The sequence below is a fragment of the Taurulus bubalis genome, assembly GCF_910589615.1.
Source record: "Taurulus bubalis genome assembly, chromosome: 2".
Lineage (NCBI taxonomy): Eukaryota > Metazoa > Chordata > Actinopteri > Perciformes > Cottidae > Taurulus > Taurulus bubalis.
The window spans coordinates 21,462,630-21,484,901 of NC_136590.1; the positions used below are offsets into that span (position 1 = coordinate 21,462,630).

A 22,272-nucleotide genomic window follows, 5' to 3' on the forward strand; every position below is an offset into this window, starting at 1 on the left:
AAAATGTTGAAAAATTAATTAAAAGTAATTCTTGTGTATATCACTCAAGACTACTGATATCATGGGGGTATAATCTGGTTTGAGGGGTATGAATTGGCCTAGGCCAATGTATACCCCGAAGTATACATTGGCCTAGGCCATAATATACCCGGGGTATAATCCAGCCTAGGCCCCTTTAACTCCATCTATAGTCCGGACTGGGGGTATACTAAGGCCTGTTACACCGGAATGTAAAAGCCTTGAAGATCAGAGATGGTTAAGAGAAGAGTCAAACAACACAGGACTTTCACCCAGGAGTTCGCTATTAAGATCCCATGTGAAATCAAAAGTCAATGCTGACTTATTTACCATACTTATGTCATGTAACTTGCATACTTATTTTCACCCAGACCATGGTATTTTCCTAAACCTACCCAAGTAGTTTTGCTGCCTAAACTTAAAATAATTTTGTTTAAATTGCCGATGTTAGGTTTTCATTACAGTACAGTTTGGCCGTCTGAAAGATTCAAATGGTCGTGATGGCCACTGATAATGGCAGTTAATTGGCTGATAACATTCGAAATTGGTGGCACATGCCACATTAACGCAACCCAAAAATTACCTAAAGATTACCAAAAAATGGAAATGTTTTTTTTTCAATATTTTTTGTGACATAATCAAATTAATATATTTGAATCGTGTGTGGATTGCATCTTATATTACTTTCTTTGCTTCAAACTTTCTATTCCTAAATTAACAGTTTATTCATGTCTTTTGGCAGGGTTAAAACCCTTTACAATTGTGCATTACACGTGAGTCAGATTAGTTGAAACTAGAGTTAATGGGATGCAATTACTAAACAGTATTGCTGGAGTAAATATTACAAGCATAGATGCATGACAAAAACGGCAACATAAAGCATAAATATGTTGTTTGTAATCTTAGTTCCAGTAGAAGGCCACTATGAGATGTTTATTGTATTGATCAGTGTCTAAAGGGATGTTCTCATCCTTGAAGGTCACGGTCTTCTAACTGTAGGGGGGGAGGCATCTTAATTGTTTTAAACGCCCACCTTGTTATATTCTAAGTGGATTGGTGGCAAAAAGCAGACGAAGTGATCAATTGCATTACAATGTAATCAGTTACTTGTGGACGGGGATGTCAATAAATCTCAATGAAGGCGGTTGACCTAAAGTTTTGACGGGTGTTTCATTAAAACATTACGAAGCCTTGAATGGTTCAGACCCTTGAAATGACATAATGTCAGTGTGAACGACTGCTGTTTTTAACTGGGGTGATGAAACAAGTGAATTAAATAAATTAAAATAGAATAAAAGTAACAATGCAGGAGAGACGGGAGTTTTCTCTTCAGCATGTGTTTAAAGGAGAAATAATCCGCCATCACCTGCTTACAGATGGAGGGCAGTGCTACAAACGAGCAATCGGTGTCACAAGTCACTTCAGTCATGCCGAGGTTCAAAAGCCTTGTCTCTCAAGCCAATTATTGCAGTATTTTGGCATGGACCTCTGGATCTCAAACTAGTTTAAAAGGCCCCCATAACTGAAGCAGAAGGGGGAGATAGTCGGGGTGAAAGACACACAATCAACTGGCTGCAGGTGAACACACTGCAGTATTAGAGAGATCAGTGACCCACTTTCAATCACAATAGTTCCTCCTTAAACCTTTGGTTCTAAACAGTTTGACATATTCGTCACACTTATATTATCGGTGGTATTTCTTCAAAAGCAAAGCAGAGCTATTATAATTTTTTTCTGTTTTGTAATTCCTCCCAAAATGACACATCACAGAGGCTTTAAAGCTGAGGTTATGTCACAATAAAGTTAACAGCCAGGGTGGCTGACCTTGCTGTTAGGAGCTTTCAACACTTGGCTGGTGTTAAATTCACACTCTGTCGATGGATAACTCATCATAGTGACCAGTAGCTGCTGCTGGATAGAAGAAATAATAACCCGTTTAATCCGTTTATAACTCAACCTTCAATGGTGTGTTTGTAACATTAGTGTTGAAATTAATTTAACTGAAAAGACAAGGGCTTCTTTTTAAGGACCTTAAAAGGAGCTGTTTGGTGTCTCTGTGATGCAAGTGATTGTTCGGGCAATTGAAATTTTAGCTCTAACCTCTTTTCTTTTAGAAAAGTCAGGTATTTAAAAACAATCAAGTCAAACAGCGAAATGCATTATATTGGTTGCAGAATGGGCAACTCCTGCTTGTATTTCTGTCAGCATCACGCCATACAATTGAACTGTTGTGTTGAGTATGGAAGCATCAATGGCCTTATTTTCTGTAGTCACTAAATTTGTCAACTGTTAATCACCCCGTGGTTATGTGAAAACATTATAATTCCGTACGGCATCTAATCCCTGCCAGTAATCGACAGTCTAATCTGGAACAATAACAGGCATTTCAATGATTGTGGTCTCAAAGGCGATGAAACTGTGATCTGGCTTCACAGCAGAGCGTGAAACTTCACTTGTGATTAGAGTGCAAGCAGAACTTATGGCCTCTTTAGTGGGTCTTAATGAGGCTCTTAGACCGAGCCTAATGATTATTTTGAGAGCGAGCTGAGAGAAATGTCAGAGTGGGGTTGGGGGTGGGGGAGGAGTTGACGACATCTTGTTTTTACTGACAGGAATATGCAAAGGCCTCCGTGACGCCTCTCACTGAGACCCGAGGTAAATCCCTAGAAGCCACATGCTCTCAATGAGTTCTATTTCCCTCAGCAGTGAAATAATCCATGACATTTCACAAACAATATATACACCATAGCAGGACGCATGAAGAAAGGAAAAGCCCTTACTTGAAACTAATCATTAATAGATGGTGAGGGGGGGGAATGCAACACCGGTCCGACTATGTGGGCGACAACTGATCTCATGTATTGAAAGTGCAGACACAGTGCAGGAATTTTGTCAAACTCAATGTTGGAGATAAGATTATGTGTCTTTCAGCTGTTGTAGTATACCTATTGGATTATATTACAAACTAAAGCCTGAAATAGTGAGAGAAGTGGTCACGTAATGAAGTCAAACATTCATAAGTAGGGGTTTTACAGTATTTTCTTTTGCTGTGTAAACTGTAGTTTTTCCAGTTAAACCACACTTTGCTGCAATAAATCTTTTTAATCTTCTTCAGGTTTCTGATGAATATAAACAACAATCTGGTTGTTGAGAAGTCTCTGGATCAAATCCATTGGATTGATATTAAGACATTAAGACATTCGGCTGATTTCTCCGCTGATTGAAGGCATTGCGTCGTCCAATTGAAACCAACAGCAGGCAACTGTTAATTTGTTTTTAACGGCAATTCCATGTGTTGTGTGACAATTATTACGCTACAGTTTCATTATAGTCGTCAGGCCTCAGGCTGTCTGACTTTCTGGATCGCTAGTTACACATTCTTACTAATTTAGTTTATTTTTTAAATTCCAAGAAAACAGGTTATGTCACAATGAAGCACCATCGGTGTCTGCATGCAAAGAGTAAAGCGATTGAAAATATTATTAACACTGTTTCTGTACATACACTGCCCAATAAAAGTCACAAAAAACAAATTGGCATTGTGAGCTATAAAGGGTGGCATATGCAAGGCTGACATGATGACAGTTTCCATCTGTCTGCAGAGATCTAACAGATGCACGTAGAACCAGAATAGCCTTGTAGAGAATGCAACAATGAAACGAATCCTCACACAACGGCTCTTTAAATATGTTAAGAGTTATTTTGTAAATTTTTTATAGTAAAGCCGAGGCTGACGATGTAAAAACCTGGCCTTTTAACCTTCACATTGTTTTCTCTGAAAGTAGTAGCAGTCTAAGAATATAGTAAGTTTTCTTTTCATAAATTATTTCCTCCATCTAACAATGTTATATTCTGGTGTGTAGTGAGCATTACAACCTTATGGAAGGCATAATATGTTTGCGTTATCCGTCAGTCCGGTGCATTCCTCATGAGTGTGATAACTCAGGAACGCCTCGAGGGAACTTCTTCAAATTTGGCACAGATATTGTCTTGGACTCGAGGATGACCTGATCAGATTTGACTGATCAAAGGTCACTGTAACCTCATGTCCGGTCCATTCTCATGAATGCGATATCTCAGGAACACCTGGAGCGGAGTTCTTTAAATGTGTAACTAAAGAATGACCCGATCAAATTTGAGCAATCAAAGGTTATTGTGACTCAATAATTTATAAGCTAATTATTAGGGCGTGTCAATTCATTACTACTATTTCAATATCGTGAAATGGGACTAGATATTGTCTCAGATTTTGGATTTGGTAATATCATAATATGGCATATTTGTCCTGGTTTTAAAAAGCTTCATTACTCACCAGACTAGTCTAGCTGGCCTATTATTTTCCCTTAAATATATATATATATATCCATTTTACTGAAGATTATCAAAAACAAAATATTTTATCAAAGCACCAAAAGTCAATCATTAATATATAAATATTGAGGTATTTGGTAAAAATGTTATCCATACTGCCTACTATTTATGACAATTTGACACAAATGTCTGATTGAATTGATTAAGTGATGATATTTTTGATACACATGTTCTTTTTGCATAGCTTTGACCCTTTTGTTTGTGTGAAGAAACAATGGAGTCATTTCTATTTTGTTAATTTGAGCTTTTTGGTCATTATCTTTGGTGCTCAGCAGTAATGTTAAAGAGGCTTGGACTACAGTTCAACATGGGGAGTGTGACTTTGTTAATGCAGCCAACATAATGCGTTTACTTCCACTTTGCCTTTAATTGTACAGCAGACGCTCTTTGTCTCGACCTAAAGTTAATGGCGCGTCATTAGAAATGAGTAAATCACACAGTGACACGGTTATTCGTCCATCTGCTGCACATCTGTGTACCCACACATTAAAGTGGACTATAGTCATAGCTGAAGTGAGTTCTAAACAATTACAAAGTTCAGATTAGAAGAACAAATGAGATGTGAGTGAAAAGGTGTTAGAAGAAATGAAGATGTGAGTCAGATAGATGGACAATCACACAGCTTTCAGCTTTCAATAAGCTGCTTTTGTGGTGTGTACTCATTCACAAGATCTATATTAGATTTGAGGACTTTAATGAAAGGATTAAATTAACCCCAAGGCCTCCTGGCAGATGCAAGCAAAATTAAAGAATTCATTGTCAACTAGTGAGACATTTTCTTCATTTGACATTTAAGATTAATTTCCATCTTTGATTAATTTTCCGTGTATTTTTTGTGACCAATAATGGTGGAAAAGCAGTGGAATCAAGCCAGCCAAAGCCCATGCGACATCAAGCCAGCCAAAGCTTGGCTCGGACAGCGTGATGATAAGAGACACGGGCGTTAGAGAGCGGGTACATCAGGGCCCTATTCTTCGTACCTGGCTCAACAAAGTCGAGCAAATGTCCTATTATCCATCTTAAATTAGCAAGATGATTGACATCAGGCTAACTCGGTTTCTCCACGGTTGATCCGCGCTGAAACGGTCTCATTAATTCTAACCAGACGTCAGTCATCTGGATAATTGCGCGTGCCCGCTCCTCTTCAAAAGGGATAATAATCGAACACTGACACCATGATGTTCTAACAGTACAATGGCAAATAAACAGAGGAACCTTCTTTTTTTCTCTTCGCTGAGAAGCAGGAGATTATCATGGACGCATATGAGGAATTCATTACCTTAATCATGGCAAAATCTAATGCTGCATTCACAGCAAAGTGCTTCATCACCCAAATCACTCAGATTATATTAATTTAAATGTGCCTGCTGGCAGTAGTATATAAATGAATATATACTTATGAGGATATATGTACTGTATGCGTGTATGTATCATGTACTGTATATACACGTATGTGTAGATAACCATATTATTTATATATTTATATATATATATATATATATATATATATATATATATATATGAGGAGTTTGAATGGGCGGATCAGTATATACAGCATGTATTATTCATAATCAGAAATTCAATCAATTGAAGCAGTGAAAAGAAATTGTGTATCTCTGTATTCTTATCAGGAGTCCACCTTAATCATTTTCTACAAGAATGATATGTATGGTGTACTAATAACACTGTCATATAATTGCTTTCAACACATCCATAAGTTAAGCGCTAAATAAATGTTACGGACAGCACGGCATGCAGGGGCTTTCCCGATTCTCTGCATCGTTCTCTGCATCGCCGACACTGTACAGAAATGTACCGCTCGCAAAAAAGCGCAAGGCAATGCATAGAGTCTGTGAGACGGCCAATGCTCTGCTGCGCCGTGTGCTGTTTGCAATGTACGGATCAAGAAGCTCTCGTAAATAAATGTTTTCTTGTCGGCAGAATCTATGCGCCGTGTACAGGAAGTCATGATGATGTGAGAATGGATCTTGGCGATCTTGAAGAACTCTCTCCCTATAAAACTAATAAAACTAGTATCGCTCATTCATCAATGAGGAAGGGAGCTGCTTTTTTTGGCTGGTGGGAGTGGCCAGCTTATCCAGTGAATTTCAGTAAGCCTGCGCGGGAGCAGGTTTACATTTTTGTCTGTGTTGCTATGGTGATTTTTCTAAACTTGCTTCGAGGAACTGAGAAGTCTGACCAACGTCATCTTGAAAATTACCCAGCTAACTCAGTAAGCCAGCTACGAAGAATAGAGCCCAGATCAGCCAGTTAATGTTCTTTACATGGATGAAGCCGAGCACTGTGGTGCTTGCTCCCCGAATCATGAAATAGATTATCAGCCTTTCTCCTCATGTGGTTCTATTTACTGCCCTGGAGAAAATAAACACTCAAAAATATATGTATGTATTCCTGAAAACTCAGACTTAAGGAAACTTTGTTTTAACCCTCAAACCCCAGAGAATTGAATTTTATTTACAGCCAATGAAAAGTGAAACTGAAAAGACACCAAGCCAGAGTGGTCGTGGACGGCTTAGTTAATACTTGATCGTTTAAATTAATTATTCAACATGTTGGGAAATACACTTCGGGAGAGTCAGTTTAGAAGATTGATGCCGTATAACTCTTACGTTCGTGTGTTATATACAGCGGTGGACTGAAAGGATTAGTTCAGTTGATTTGAAGTGGGGTTTTATAAGCTACTCATCCATGCGCAGTGCACCGACAGTAGATGGAGCAAAGCAATGCACTGCAGCAAAACATATTTTAAAATACACTCTGTCTGGAAACATTATCTATCTGGAAGTCATTATCGATGCTACATTCAAAGCCAAAGGATTCCATTGACAAAAACAGAACATTTTACCTCCCAGAACGTGTGAGTTGCTGGTCTCAAAGAGAGACAAAATAGCATCAACAGACTCAAAATGACCACAAAAAAACAAATAGACCAAAAAAAAGATGACAAGGAGACACAAAGTTACCCAAAAAGAGATAACACAAATGACCACAAAGAGACACAAAATAGCAACAAGTCAGACTCAAAATGATCACAAAGAAACTTAGTAAAACTTTAGTTGTGATTCATCAGAGTCACACAATAACACAAACTAACCGATGGAGGCAGCGGTTAATCAACAACTCAGGTGTTCCGCGAGGTAAATGACAATCAATTATCAACAGAGTATTGTGGCTTTGGAGAGAGCATCGATAGCTGCTTTAGTCCCCCGCTGTCTGACGACAAGGTAAAGCAGTACAAATATTCTACATATAGTGTGCACTTTAACTGGGCCCCATTCCTCGTACCTGGTTCAACAAAGTTGATCAAATGTCCTATTATCCATCTTAAATTATCGAGATGATTGACGTCAGGCTATGTCGGTTCCTCAAAGGCGGATCTGCCTTCAAACAGTCTCGTTAATTCGAACCAGACGTCAGTCATCTGGATAATTGCGTGTGCATGCTCCTCTTCAAAAGGGGGAGGAGTCGAGATCTTCCAAGATCTTCAAACGCTACAATGACAAATAAGATCAGAGAAAGAGCCTCTTATTTCTTCACTGATGAGCAGGAGATGATCATGACTACATATGATGAATTTTGCTGTTTTCATCTGAAAAAAAGCAAAGTAAATCCAAAGGAGAATCAATCAATAACCTCCACCAGATAATTCTCATCCATAAACGTAGTGCTCACCTTGCTGGCTCCGGGCAGTAGATGCAGCTTGACGTAGGGGTCAGAAAGCCCGTTGTGGTCCATTGGCTTGAGCCCCTGAGAATTAAACACAGTGTGGGAACAATGTTACTCAAGCATCATCACAAAACAGAGGTATGAAGTTTAGATAAAAAACAAATTCATTTGCAGCCACTAGAGGCAGCAGTGTTTGTTTTCTCAAAACTCTTCTTATTGGTGTTTTATTCTCATAGTAAACAGTAGTTTCTCAAATTTATAGAAAAATAATGGAATATAAACATGATATATATATACAACAAAAACAGTATGTACAAACATACACATATTTGTAATCTATGTGTGTCTTAAATCTTTCTGTGTCTCTTTGTGGATCATTTGTATCTCTTGTCTCTTTGGGATTATTATCTGTCTCTTTGGAGTCTTTTAGTGTCCATTTGTGTCTATTTGTATAGTTGTTTTTTGTCTCTCTGTGGTCATTACATGTCTTTAGTTATTTATTATTGGAGTTATTTTGTGTATTTCTTGTCCTCATTTTGTTGTTGTTTTGTGTCTCTTGTGTCTATGTGGAAACTTTGTATCTCTACAGGCTTTCCATGTTTCTTTGTGGTCATTTTCTATCTCTTTGTGGCATTTGTTTGTCTCCTTGTGGCAACTTTGTGTCTCTTTGATGTCTTTTTTTTGTTTATTGGATTTTTTTGTGGTCATTTTGAGTCTGTTGTTGCTATTTTGTGTCCCTTGTCTGTTTGTGGTCGTTTTGAGTCTCCTGTCTCTTTGTGATCATTTTGTATCTCTTGTCTCTTTGTGGCTGTTTTGCAATTCCTTTGTTGTAATTTTTAGTCCTTTGTGTTCATTTTGTGTCTCTTTGTAGTTGTTTTATTTTTGTGTGTGATTATTTTAAGTCTGTTGTTGCCATTTGTCTCTTGTCTCTTTGTGGTCTTTCTGATTCTTTTTGGAGTCATTTTGTGTCTCTTGTCTCTTTGTGGCTGGGTTGCGATCCCTTTGTTGTCATTTTGAGTCTCTTTGTAGTTATTTTGTGTTTCTTTGTGATCATTGTAAGTCTGTTGTTGCCATTTTGTGTTTTTTGTGGTCTTCCTGTTTCTTTTTGTAGTTATTTTTTGTCTCTTCTTGCCCATTTTGAGTCTTCCTAGTTGGTATGTGTCTCTTTGAGTGACATTTCGTAGGTGAAGTCCAGGGGGACCTTGACACTCTGGGTTCCTGTGTTCAGTGATCCATCCATGCATGTGATATCCAATAACAATGTCAGATGCATACACAAGTGTTGCCTTCTGTCCAGTTTCCCTCAACACCTCCATTCCTTGTCATTTACACTCTACTTTCTATTTTTCTTTACTGCAAATCCTTAAAACTGATTTCTGTCTCTGATTTAGTCCAGCACCACCTCATCACTTTGAGAAACGCTGAAGTGACGAAAAGAAAGGCGTTTTTTACATTCCTTTTGAAGAGCAAATCAATAAGACTCAAAGAGGGAGCAGGAAGTAAAGGCCACTTGTATAATGACCAAATAAATAAAACACCACAAGGGTGCCACTAAATAACCTAAAGTGAAAGGATGAAGTGTAGAGGAAATAAACAGAGGAAATGGAAACCTCAGTCAAAAGAGCGACACAAATAGAACACGGAGCACTTGTATGTTTCCTCTTCTTTGAACTCATGTGGTGTTGAGATTATTCAGGTCGCCAACTCCTTTAGGGGAAGTGATCCATAATAACACCACAGTTGTCCATTCCCATATTGCAGTCAGTGTTGCTTTTGGCTTTATGTAGTTATTTTTAGACTTTCTACCTGAATACAAGCCCAAAGAGGACGGATATTAGGGTGATCCTTTTTAAAATCACTAAAACTGGACTATCAGTCTGGAGGGAAGGAAGGCAACGGGAGAACCAGGACCAGGAGAACCAGAACCAGGACTGGGTTGGGAACACTGTCAGACTCCTGCTCCAGTAAAATAAGAGGTTTTCTAAAAGGACCTTTATCCACAGGGACCGCCAAAATCAACGCAAAATGAAAGTTCCTTGTAATAGCTTAAAGGAAGGACGGAGGATGCATTTTATTTGTTTAAAACAAAGACAACAACTAAATCCCAATGAGTCCAAAACAAGCAGCAGATACACCTTCATATCCTTCGTATGAGTCAAGCTCCAGAGACACTGGATCCCACATTTCTCAAAAAAAGGGGCTTGAAAAATGTATTCCAGACTTTAAACTCTAATCCTACAATCCCCTTTTATACTGTTCTTTTTTAGGATGATTTTCAATATACAAATCTGTTGATTTTTGTTGTGATTAATCAATTAATTTTCTCGTCTGTAAAATGTTGTAAAATAGTTAAAAATACACGTCACAATTTATAGTCAGAGTGCAATTTGATGTCGTCAAATTCCCCATTATTTTTTCTCCTTGTCTTTATTTAGTCTTTAGAAAGACAACTTCCTCTGTAACACCAAAAACAAACACTATGTGGAACATATAGGGAGCTGGGGGGAGTGAGAGTGAGAGTGTGAATGTGGGAGTGAATCCTGGTGAGTTTAAGATAGATGGAATGCATCAAAAATGGAAGAGGAAGAGGAAGTGAAGACTTTAAGGGAGAGGGCAGTCATTCTAGATGCAGTTTTTATGGGTGTTTTTTTCAGTCAGACATCTGAACATAACAAAATATACAAAAGCAGTGGTTGTAAATAATTTGCTCTGCAGTATTTTAATAAACCTACAGAAAAAAAGCTGTCATTTTTTCAACTAAACGTCCACATCGTAATTAATAATAATTAGTGAGCTCTTCGTCATAACTTTAATTTAATTTGTTAACAAATACAAATAATGGCCCATCATTTTAAAGTTTTCTGGATTATTTTACTGGGAAAGAAAACATTTTATGTTCAGATCAAGGCTGTGTGTAAAAATCTGTATATAAAGGCAGGGTCTGTAATGCTCTTCAAAATGTGTTTTCATATTTATGTTAAAACTATTTTAGAAGAGTTGGCAACACAGTTTTGTTTTTTAAATCTTTTTTTTAATCAACCGTACGCCTGCTAGTTTCTCAAGATTACCAACCCTTGCTTTAATTATAGCAAGTCATTTTACCCATAATACCAGGACCTTGGAGAGGGATCACTCATCACACAATTTACATTTAATTGAAGAATCAATTATCAAAAATGTTACTGTTTACTTTGTCTGACAATATATTCATCAGCTTCAGCTCCAGAACTATGCATTTATAACTTCTGTTACCTGCTGATACACACAACAACATGTTACACACTTACATGAGTGAGGGGAGCACTGTCAAGTTTTGTGTGTAACTAACATTGAAATCAACTTAAACCCGGCGTCAAATTCCTTGTACTTGTACGCACACAATGAAGCAGATTCTGATGTATTAGTGCGCATGCTAAATGACACAAAGGCTCATAAAACCCTTGGGGGTTTATCATCTTAAAACACAATGATTTCTCTTCTCATCTGGCAAATAATAAAGATTCCACATCACAGAAATTAGCCACAAAGTCTAATTTTGTTCAAGCCCGAGTTCCATCATTTTAATTGGTCCCAGTCTTCATGGTTCTTTCTTTAATGGATCAGAAGGGGAAAAACAAAACAAATGTGACGTCTACTCGCCCACAATTATCGGGCTTAATAAAGAAGCTCGGCTCAAAGCCCGGCACTTAGCGGGAATTACTGGCAGCCAAATGACACACTCATCTGATAAGGCAACACTGCAGCTCCAGATCCTGTCTGTACAATGGAGAACCACGGCGACTCTCGTGCATGTACACATGCTCATTTTAGGAGCACGTCGGATGCACTCGGTTCCCCGACATGACGCTGGGAGTCCACACACAAGAGACGATGTGAAAACAGACCAACAGGAAGTACTAGTCAGATGAGTGGTGCTTTCTCTGGGTCTTGTCACCGAGACGGCTGTGTCTGCATGCAGGAAGATATCACTTCATAACATATGTATTAGGATAGAACAACACATGTATATATGATTTTGTTGCGAATCTTTGTCTTATTGTTTCAGTTAAACACAAGCTTGACGGTAAAAGTCACTCACATGGCATTGTGTTAAACCACGATTTGACTACTTTTATTCAGATTATCACACATCCATGTCTTAAACTCAGATTAGATTCAATTATTGTCATAGTACATACATACAATGTATTCTCTGCATTTGACCCATCCTTAGTATTAAGGAGCAGTGGGCAGCCCTGAGCAGCGCCCGGGGAGCAATTTAGGGTTGGGTGTCTTGCTCAGGGACACTTCGACATGTGACCCATGGGGAGGCTGGGGATCGAGCCAGCGACCCTGGGGTTGCAGGACGACCACTCATCCCCATGAGCTACAGCCGCCCTGTCTCAATAGCATACAAACAAGCCATGCTCTACCGCCTGCTTTAAAGGAATACTCCATCCACAAAATGACCATTTATACATCAATCAATCGCACCGTGTTGCCCTCAATGCTTCAATAAATCTTAGTTTTTCTCTCATGCCTCCACGGTGTGTGAAGAATCAGGAAAAAAGAAAAACTCTGGATGAATGAAAGTAAACGGGTTTTCACGTTTAACAACAGAACAAACTATATACAATTGCCAGTTTACTAAGTCCCATCAAGTCCCATCAACTTGTTGCATGCCCACTACTTCACGTGCATGAGATTTTACGGAAAGTTAATTCTCATTTTTCAACAGCTCCACGAGTACATTTCCTCACGTAACGTAATAATGCATACAGCCTTTTAAAAACAAACTTCTGTCCTCACAGGAAATAACTCAGATGGGTAAAATATCGTCGTTTTTAAAATAAACACACAAGTGCTGTAATTACATTACGCAAATTACGTGACAAATAAACAAACATTGATTTATGACTGATCACATGGATAACGTATGAACTAAGTAATTGCTTTTGTTCCATAAGCCAAAAAAACAATAAAAACAAAATGCAGACATGCTCTAAAGCTGCATTGTTATGTAAAAAATGACTTTGATAAGAAACTTTATGATAGATTGATTAGAATAAATAAATTAAAAAAGACATGTGACGGTTTCTTCTATGCCTGCAGACAGCAAACAGCCTCCAGGTGTCAGGCGGTAGGACCTGGTTGTAAAAAGGGCCGCAGGCCTCACTGCTCATGAGGCGTAATTGCTGTCAGCGGAAGGTAATTAGCCGACACAGATGAGTTTATCAACATTTTCATCAACTCTCTTCTCTCATCTAGATTTTGGCAGCGACAGCCAGAGGACGGCATTTAGATTATAAAACCGTAAAAAAGGGAAGTGCAGAGATAGGATTCTGGAAAGTACGGAACATGAAGAGAGGAGAGCTTTCTGTGGTCGGTAGAGTTCAATAGACTATATTCATCAGTAGTCTATTGAGAAAGAGTGAAGGGAATAACTACATTTTCAACCCAGTCGGCAGAATAAAACGTTGACGTTGTTTGTTCTGTATAAACACGGATATGTTGAATCTGAACGTTTCTGAATAAAAATAAGTTCGAAATTGGAGGAGTTTCGAAATTGCATTCTCAATTATGTTTGGATTCAGGGCAACAAATCTAAATCTAAAATTGGTTTCACACGAGACATGAACAGTGGTGTCCTGAGTGAAAGTCCTGTGTTTGTTATCAACACTTGGTCGTCTACTTAGAAGGTAAAGAATACAATGTAATACATGTCTATAATAAATTATGAATATTATTATAATGTGTATTCATTTGCTTACATTACTGTGTAAATAGCTCGCAAATATTCATAATGTTTTATAACAATAATCATCGCATATTAAAAGCACATACAATTTTATAATTACTTATATATTTACACATTACTTAAAGCCAACAATGACCATATAGATCACGGGTGTCAAATTAATTTTAACCCCGTGCCACATCAGCATCATGGTCGCCCTTAAATGGGCCGGTTGTAACTGTAACACTGTATAAATGTAACTACTCCCGGACATAATGTTAAATCACTGTCTTTGTATTAGATTATTGTTTATTCAAGTGTAAAAATATTGTACATGTATTTATATAAGTGTAAAAATATATGTAAGCGCATTTCTCTGTCACTATACTATGACATAAATCCATTTAATTTAGGGTTAAGAAACGCACATTACTCTATCAACGATCAATCTTAAACTTAAAACAGAAGAAAATAACAAAGACAAAGATCAAACGCACGTTTTTATATTAACTTTGTTCAAAGTTTTTTTGTCACAGTTGAGAAAGGACATAACTCTGGTCCAACAAATAATTGTGAGCTAATAAGAACATGCATGTGGTTTAGGAACGTTGTTCTCAACTGGTCTGGCTGCAAGAGCCACCATCCTCCCTGAATGACCCACCGAGAGCCAAAGCGAGGAACATTTTCATCTTCTCAAATTGATTTAATGAAAATATGGTGCAGTGAACCTGAGAGTACAGAATATCACAGTATGCCAACACAAAAAAGAATAGTTTGAAATATTTCCTTTACACTAAATTAAACCCCCAAAAATGTATCTTAAGGACACAAGGTAATACAACACACATACTCATTTTATAACTGCAGCCTTTTTTAACAGAGTCCGTGTTTTCATGCACAAACATGAAATAAAAAAGTTGGGAATGAAGCAAACTATCAAAAATAGTCCAATGTGTAAACTCACGCAAGTAAAGCGTGTTGTGAAAGCAGCATTGAGGAGTGTGAATAGATAGCTGCAGAACAAATCCCCTTCAAAATAAAAGTACAGGATTTTTTTTTGCCCATGCAAAGGCCTGTGACCCACTGAAAACGGGTCTGCGACCAACTGAAAAACGGGTCCGCAACCCACTGAAAACAGGTCCGCGACTCACTAAAGACCTACTGAAAACGGGTCCGCGACCCATTTTTTGGGTGATCATTTCAAGCCGGAATCGGCCCGCGTGCCTTGAGTTTGACACCAGTGATATAGATGTATATAGAATCCCACTATAATACATAACAATATTATTATGGGAATTATAATACACTATCATCCATGCAAATAATTATCAGCCTGATTAATTATATAATGCGTATAATCACAAAGTTATAGCTATTTCATAATTTAATTGTTTTTCAAAAATACACTACATGTAATATAATTATTTTTCCCTATGAGCTTATTTTCTCATTGCACAGCTCCTGTCTTTGCCTGTTGCTCTGCTTCCAACCTGCAGCGCTGCTTCCAGCGAAGCTTCTTTTAAGGAGAGCTCTTATCCAATCAGATTTCACCTCCTATGTCTAAGCGGCTTCTGGCTGGCCTTTGCAGATTAAAGTACACAGGGACGTTGTCGTGATTGTCATAGTCTTCAACCAATCAGATCTTTAGTTTGATATGCTGGCCGTATTCTTTAACGTCCCAGCGCCTGCGAGGTGGGGTCAGCAATAACATGTGTTGTGATTGGTCAGTGGGCCAGCGTGACTTTAGTCAACAGAAAGCTAGCTAGCTGCTAGCAGAACTCAATAGGAGTAAGAAGAGTTCAGGCTAAAACATAAGAGAAGTTATGACATTTTTAGTGTTTTGCTTGGTGTAGTTTTTTTTAATACTCAGTGCTGAAGGAGCAGAAACGGACTTGGTGGTGGATTTACTGACGATGCCTTTCTCACGGAGGATTATGGACATGTTTAGGGGTGACGTTCCCAATATCGACTGCCACTGTCGAGCGGACATTTTCAGCCCTAAAATGGGAGGCTCGAGATGGACGTGTTACTAAGACTGAAGCATACCGATGAACTGTACAACTGTGTCACTGAACTGTTTAACATAGAGAGGCGGATGGACTTTGTCTTTAAGTGAACAGCATCTTGGCCCTATCTCTCGTACATGGCTCAACAAAGTCGAGCAGATGTCCCATTATCCAGCTTAAATTAGCGAGATGATTGACGTCAGGCTAACTCGGTTTCTCCACGGAAGATCCGTGTCTCGTTAATTCTAACCAGGCGTCAGTCATCTGGATAAATACGCGTGCCTGCTCTTCTTCATTACATTACATTTCATTTAGCTGACGCTTTTATCCAAGGCGACTTACAATAAGTGCAATTCCACCATGAGTACAAACTCAGAACAACAAGAATCAAGAAAGTACAATTTCAATAAAGTTAAACTACAAAGTGCCATTAGTAAGTGCCGTCTAAGTGCTACTAAAGTGCTACTACGGCGCTAACTTCTTTATTCAAGGTGGAGTCGAAAAAGATGTGTTTTTAGTTTGCGACGGAAAATGTAGAGACTTTCTGCTGTCCTAATGTCAATGGGTGTCAACAGTGAGTTGTTGAAGGTGGTAGTAAGGTCGTGGGTGGGAGAGCCTTTTCCTGGAAGGAAAAGTAGTTCAGTTTTGTCAGGGTTAATTTTCGGACATCCACTGAGAGATGTCAGACAGGCAGAGATTCATGCTACCTGTGTTTCTGACTGGGGAAACGAGAGGATCAGTTGGGTGTCATCAGCATAGCTATGGTAGGAGAAACCATGCGAGCGGATGACAGAGCCGAGAGAGTTGGTGTACAGAGAGAAGAGGAGAGGACCCAGGACGGAGCCTTGAAGGACCCCAGTAGTGAGAGGACAAGGTTCAGACACATATACTCTCCAAGTTACCCGGTAAGTGCGGTCGTTGAGGTAGGATGAGAAGAGGGAGAGCGCAGTGCCTGTGATACCAAGGTCTTTGAGGGAGGAAAGAAGGATCTGGTGGTTCACTGTGTCAAAGGCAGCAAAAAAGGTCTAGAAGGACAGAGGAGAGAGAGAGGCTGCTCTAGCAGTGTGAAGCTGCTCAGAGACAGCAAGGAGGGCAGTCTCTGTTGAGTGGCCTGCCTTGAATCCAGACTGATGAGGGTCCAGAAGGTTGTTCTGGTGGAAAAAGGAGGAGACTTGGTTAAAGATAGCTCCAGAGTTTTGGAAAGAAAGGGAAGGAGAAAGACAGGTCTGTAGTTGTTGACTTCAGACGGGTTGAGAGTGGGTTTCTTCAGGAGATGGTTAACTCTTGCCTCCTTCAGAGAGTCAGGGAAACAGCCAGTTGAGAGAGAGAGAGAGGTATTGATAAGATGGGTGAGAAAGGGAAGAAGGTCCGGAGCAATGGACTGGAGACTGGTAGATGGGATGGGGTCAAGGGGGCAGGTGGTTGGGTGGGCCGAGGTTACCAAGGTAAGAACTTGATTGGGAGACAGGGGGGGTGAAAGAGGAAAGCAAAAGGGAAGAAGATGAAGTGAATGGAGGTGTAGTTATAGAAGAAGATGGTTTCGTAAATGAAAAGCGTATGTCATCTATCTTTTTTGTAAAGTAGTCAGCAAAGTGGCTTGGTAGAAGGATGGAGGGAGGAGGAGGACTGGGGGGTCAAGGAGGTTGGAGAAGATAGAGAAGAGTTTTTTGGGGTTAGAAAAAGAGGATTCAATTCTGGATTGGTAGAACAGGCCTTTTGCTGCAGAGATAGAGGCAGAGAAAGAGGAGAGAAGGGAGTGACAGGCGAGCAGGTCATCGGCATGTTTGGATTTTCGCCATTTCCTTTCCGATGCTCGCATCGTGGCTCTCTGAGCACGCACCGAGTCAGACAGCCACGGAGCCGGAAAGGACTTGCGGAACTTTCGTGTTGTAAGAGGACAGAGAGAATCAAGCAAGGAAGACAGAGTAGAGAGGAGAATGTATGTGGCAGAGTTAGGCTGCATGAGTGCGAAAGAGTCAGTTGAAGGAAGGGCTGACAGAACAGAAGAGGCCAGAGAGGAGGGAGAGAGGGTGCGAATGTTGCGACGGACAGGTGCAGAGTGTGTTGGTGTGGGAGGGTTGTGTAATGGGAAAATATAGTGTTGTAATGTTGTGGGTTTAATAGAGTTTAAATTGAACCTTAAATGACCCAGATGTAGTGGGATCAGAGAGCTTGTTGATCTTGATTGTTGGAGGCGGAGACCTGATGTGTTATGAGTGAGTTGATGACTGTTGCTTCTTCGAATTCTGTGTTACAGGCTGCGCCAGTAGCAGTGACAGACTTTTCCTTCCTGCAGGAATAAACGGATTTAAGATAACTTTGATTGAGACCTCATTCCTTTTTAACAGATCTACAGGAAAATCTTCCATCATAGTTGTCAGTTCCAAAGAGTGGGAGAGAGTACGAGATGAAGAAGTGGTCCGAGACGTGAAGTGGAGATACAGTGAGGTCAGATGTAGAGCAGTTTCTGGTAAATATAGTCAAGGTGGTTGCCAGCTTTGTGAGTAGGAGGGGAAGGACTGAGTGAGAAAGCAAAGGAAGACAGTAAGAGTACCAGGTCACATGGCTTCTCCGTCTGGATGTTGAAGTCACCCAGAAGGATGAGCGGGGGGCCGTTTTCTGGGATGTTCGATAGGAGAGCATCTAGTTCTTCCAAGAAATCTCCCAAAGAACCAGGTGGACGGTAGAAAACAACAATGTTTAGTTGGACCGGATGGGTAACCGTCACAGCATGAAACTCAAAAGACAGTGGGGTAAACAGTGGAAGCGGGTAGGGAGAGAAATTCTATTTGGGGGAGATGAGTAGACCTGTGCCACCACCCCAACCAGTGGGCTGAGGTGTGTGGCTGAAGGAGAAGGCAGAGTAGAGAGCAGCAGGGGTAGATGTGTTGGCTGGTATTATCCAAGTCTCTGTGAGAGCCCGGAAGTCCAGCGATTGCTTGATAGCAAAGCCAGAGATGAAGTCAGCCTTGCGGTTAGCTGACTGGCAGTTCCAGAGGCCCCCTGTGACGAGGTGTTGGGTCTGTGTGGAGCGGGTGGGATACATAACAGATGAGGGATTTTGATGCAGGTGTGAACGAGTCCGAGGCCTATAGTATCTACGAGTGGATATGTACACAGGTATGGATGGAAAACACATTTTTACAGGGCAGTATTTAGACTCCGACAAAAGACTCCTATGTCTTCATCCTCCGAGTCTTCATACAACGAGTATTCACTGACGCTACGCGCCCCCACCTGGTTTTATACCAGCTGATGATGAATTCGCTACAGCTGTGTAGACTCCGCCTCAGGTCGTTAGTGGATTGGCCACCAATCAAAACTACTCTTCCTCAGGACAATGGCAGGGCCTCCCTTTAATCAGAAGTGTCAGTTTCACAAGAATATTGAATTCTTGCCAAAACTTAACTTCTTCAGAAGGGATAATAATCCCCCCCCCCCCCCGCGAGACATAAGCGTCGCAAATTTCAAGTTAAATGCGTCAGTGTTGGGAAAATGTATCGGCTGATTTTAAGTGCTTCATCACTCAAATCAATCAGATTATATGAATTGAAATGTATCTGCTGGCAGTAGTTTACAAATTAATATATACTTATGACGATATATGGACTGTATGTGCGTATGTATCATGTACTACAGCGGTTCCCAAACTTTTTAGGCCACGCACCCCCTTCTACATCCCGACCGGGTTCACGCACCCCCAATCCCCCACACCTTAAAAAAAAAAACGCAACAGAGCCTATTTATAGCCGCATAAAATCGGACCAATGCGAGAACTGTTTGCTCGCGTGTGGCGTTTGTTACAAGATTTAGTCCGCTGTATAAATTTCAGTTACACAAGGCGTCACTTTTAAAGAGCAATAAGGATGGCGAGGACACACGCACAGGCTCAGAGGCAGATTGCATTTCACATATATTTACTTAAACACAGTAAGCCACGTAAAGAACAAAGAGTGGCACATGCATAGGCTCAGAAACAGATATAAATAAAAAAAGGAGGAGTCCATATGAGGATTTTCACATGCAGCGCAGGTGGCTCAGCCTGCAGCAAGAGAGATAGATAGGGAGAGGGAGAAAGTGAGAGACTCACTTTGAGAGACTCACGTGAATGAGACTGCAATTGTTTTTGGCTGTTTTGTAACTCTTCCAATTTTGATCTAAAAAGATGTAAGGGGCTTCTGACTTGCACTGGCATGCTTGGTGTTCAGGTGGCGGCGCAAATAAGAGGCTTCAGACAGCTGTTAGCCAGAACCTCACTGCAAAACACGCACTGTGGCTTCGGGCAATCTGCATTGCCAATCCAAGTGAAGCCCAGACCCAGATAATTGTCATCATATTTCCTCTGTTTTTTCCCAGTCTGATGCTCACTCTCGTCTCCTCTTTCTCCGACTCCCGGTCGATTTCTTCTCCCGGTCTCTCCCCAACGCACCTCTCCGTTTCTCTTGCCTCCGGTTCCTCACTCTCTCTCTGTCCTTCTCCTCTTTTATTACTGATAGCTTCAGATGTCCAACTGACAGCTTCCCCGATTTCAGCCAGTTTAACATATTTTCATGGATGTTGCTGAATGAATGAAATGACGTTAGGTGCACAAGCTAGGCTAGCTAGTGTGTACGTAAAAGACAGTCTGGCGGCCGGACCGGAAGTGCATCTATTTATTAAATTGTACGTTTTTAATTTTAAATTTAAATCTTACAAAGGGAAATTTTATAATTAAAAAATCCTACTTAATTTTTTTTAAATTATGTTTAATATTAATTATTACACCAATAGACCACCATTACATTTTTCCTCTCGCGCACCCCCTAGAGGCAGCTCACCACACTTTGGGAATCCCTGATGTACTATATATGTGTATATACATGTATGTGTAGATTACCATATAACTAGGAGTTTGAATATGTGTATAGTGGGTCAGTATGTATGTATTATTCATAATCAGAAATTCAATCAATTGAAGCATTGAAAATAAATTGTGTATGATTCTCTGTATTCTTATCACGATCACCTTAATCATGTTCTACAATAATGATATGCATGGTGTACTAATAACACTGTCATATAATTATGAGTGCTTTCAACACATCCATAACTTTCTGAAGCGCTAAATGAACTTAAGAACAGCGCGGCATGCAGCAGCTGATAGTCTATACAGTCTGTGAGACGGGCAATCGGCTGCGCCTGTGGTGTTCAATGTCCGAAGCTCGAGAAGCTCTCGTAAATAAATGATTTCTTGTCGGCAGAATCTATAGCGCCGCGTACAGGAAGTCCTCCTGATGTGAGAACGGATCTTGCCGATCTGGAAGAACTCTCTCCCTATAAAACTAATATAACTAATATTGCTCCTTCATCAATGAGGAAGGGAACTGCCTTTTTGTCCGGTGGGAGTGGCCAGCTTATCCAGTGAATTTCAGTTAGCCTGTCTGAGAGCAGGTTTACATTTTTGTCTGTGGTGCTGTGGTGATTTATCTAAACTTGTTTCGAGAAACCGAAAAGCCTGACCTACGTCATATTATTCTGAAAATTAGCCCGCTAACTCAGTAAGCCAGGTACGAGAAATAGGGCCCAGGTGAATAAACTGCTGTTTGTATTTCTACCGTGGCTCATAAACAAGCCACGGCGCTGTTGCTGCTGCCCGTGGTGGTTGTCATGGAGCTAGCTGCTGCAGCTGACAACACTTTTTATTTTTGTGCTGAATTTTTTGTCTTGTTTACTTGAGCTCAAGCAGTGCAGGGCTGCAGCAGCTGCTAAGAGTGCTTATAATTGAAATTATATAATATAATGCATTATAAATATGGGCATCATAGAAAGTGTTAACTAATGTACTTGTAGTCAAAGATGCATGCATCGCATTAGGAGCTTTTGGGGTTTAAATGGACGTTAAATAATATATATACATGTATTTATATTTGTAATAAATGGTAATGTATTGCACACAAATGTCTTTTTCTTGGAGTCTCCTGTGTAAACCATTTTTTTATGTACAACTTGCAGCATACATTTGTATATTTTATGTATATTTACAATGAATATGGGAATATATATAGATATGTCATGCAAAATGCCAACACAATGTTCCTTTGAATGTTTCCTGTTGAATGTTTCTGTCATAAAAGGGAAAAACTGTATTGAGACAGAAAAAGAGCTGGAAGCTTCAGAGGGAATCTTCCCTCTGAAATGAGGCGATGGAATGCTGTCAGCATTCACTTTGCAACTCCAATCTCGGCGCCAGCCGTGACCCTATCTCCCCAATCTTGTTTCTTATTTTCTCCTCTCTTATCCGGGGAGCAGCCCGGGTGAACTAAACACATCCTATATGCAGCTTTACACAACACGCTTGATCTGAAGTACAAACATTGTTTGTTTTTTCTCTTTGCAAAAAAATAAACCAGCACCTACAAATTAACATTTTCCCGCTTTGCTCTTCTTTAACATTTTCCCACTGTGCTCCTCTTTAACATTTTCTCGCTATGCTCC

General features: G+C 39.9%; 1 protein-coding gene across 1 annotated transcript in view; it reads right to left on the reverse strand.

Moving 5' to 3' along the window:
- doc2b (double C2-like domains, beta) overlaps nucleotides 1-22,272 on the reverse strand; it is a gene marked incomplete at both ends in the record, with an annotated part of 138,468 nt that overhangs the window by 31,214 nt on the left and 84,982 nt on the right. Inside the window, one exon of the mRNA XM_079235996.1 lies at nucleotides 8,083-8,157. Coding sequence (XP_079092122.1) covers nucleotides 8,083-8,157 — 75 coding nt within the window. The remainder of the gene's footprint in view (nucleotides 1-8,082; nucleotides 8,158-22,272) is intronic.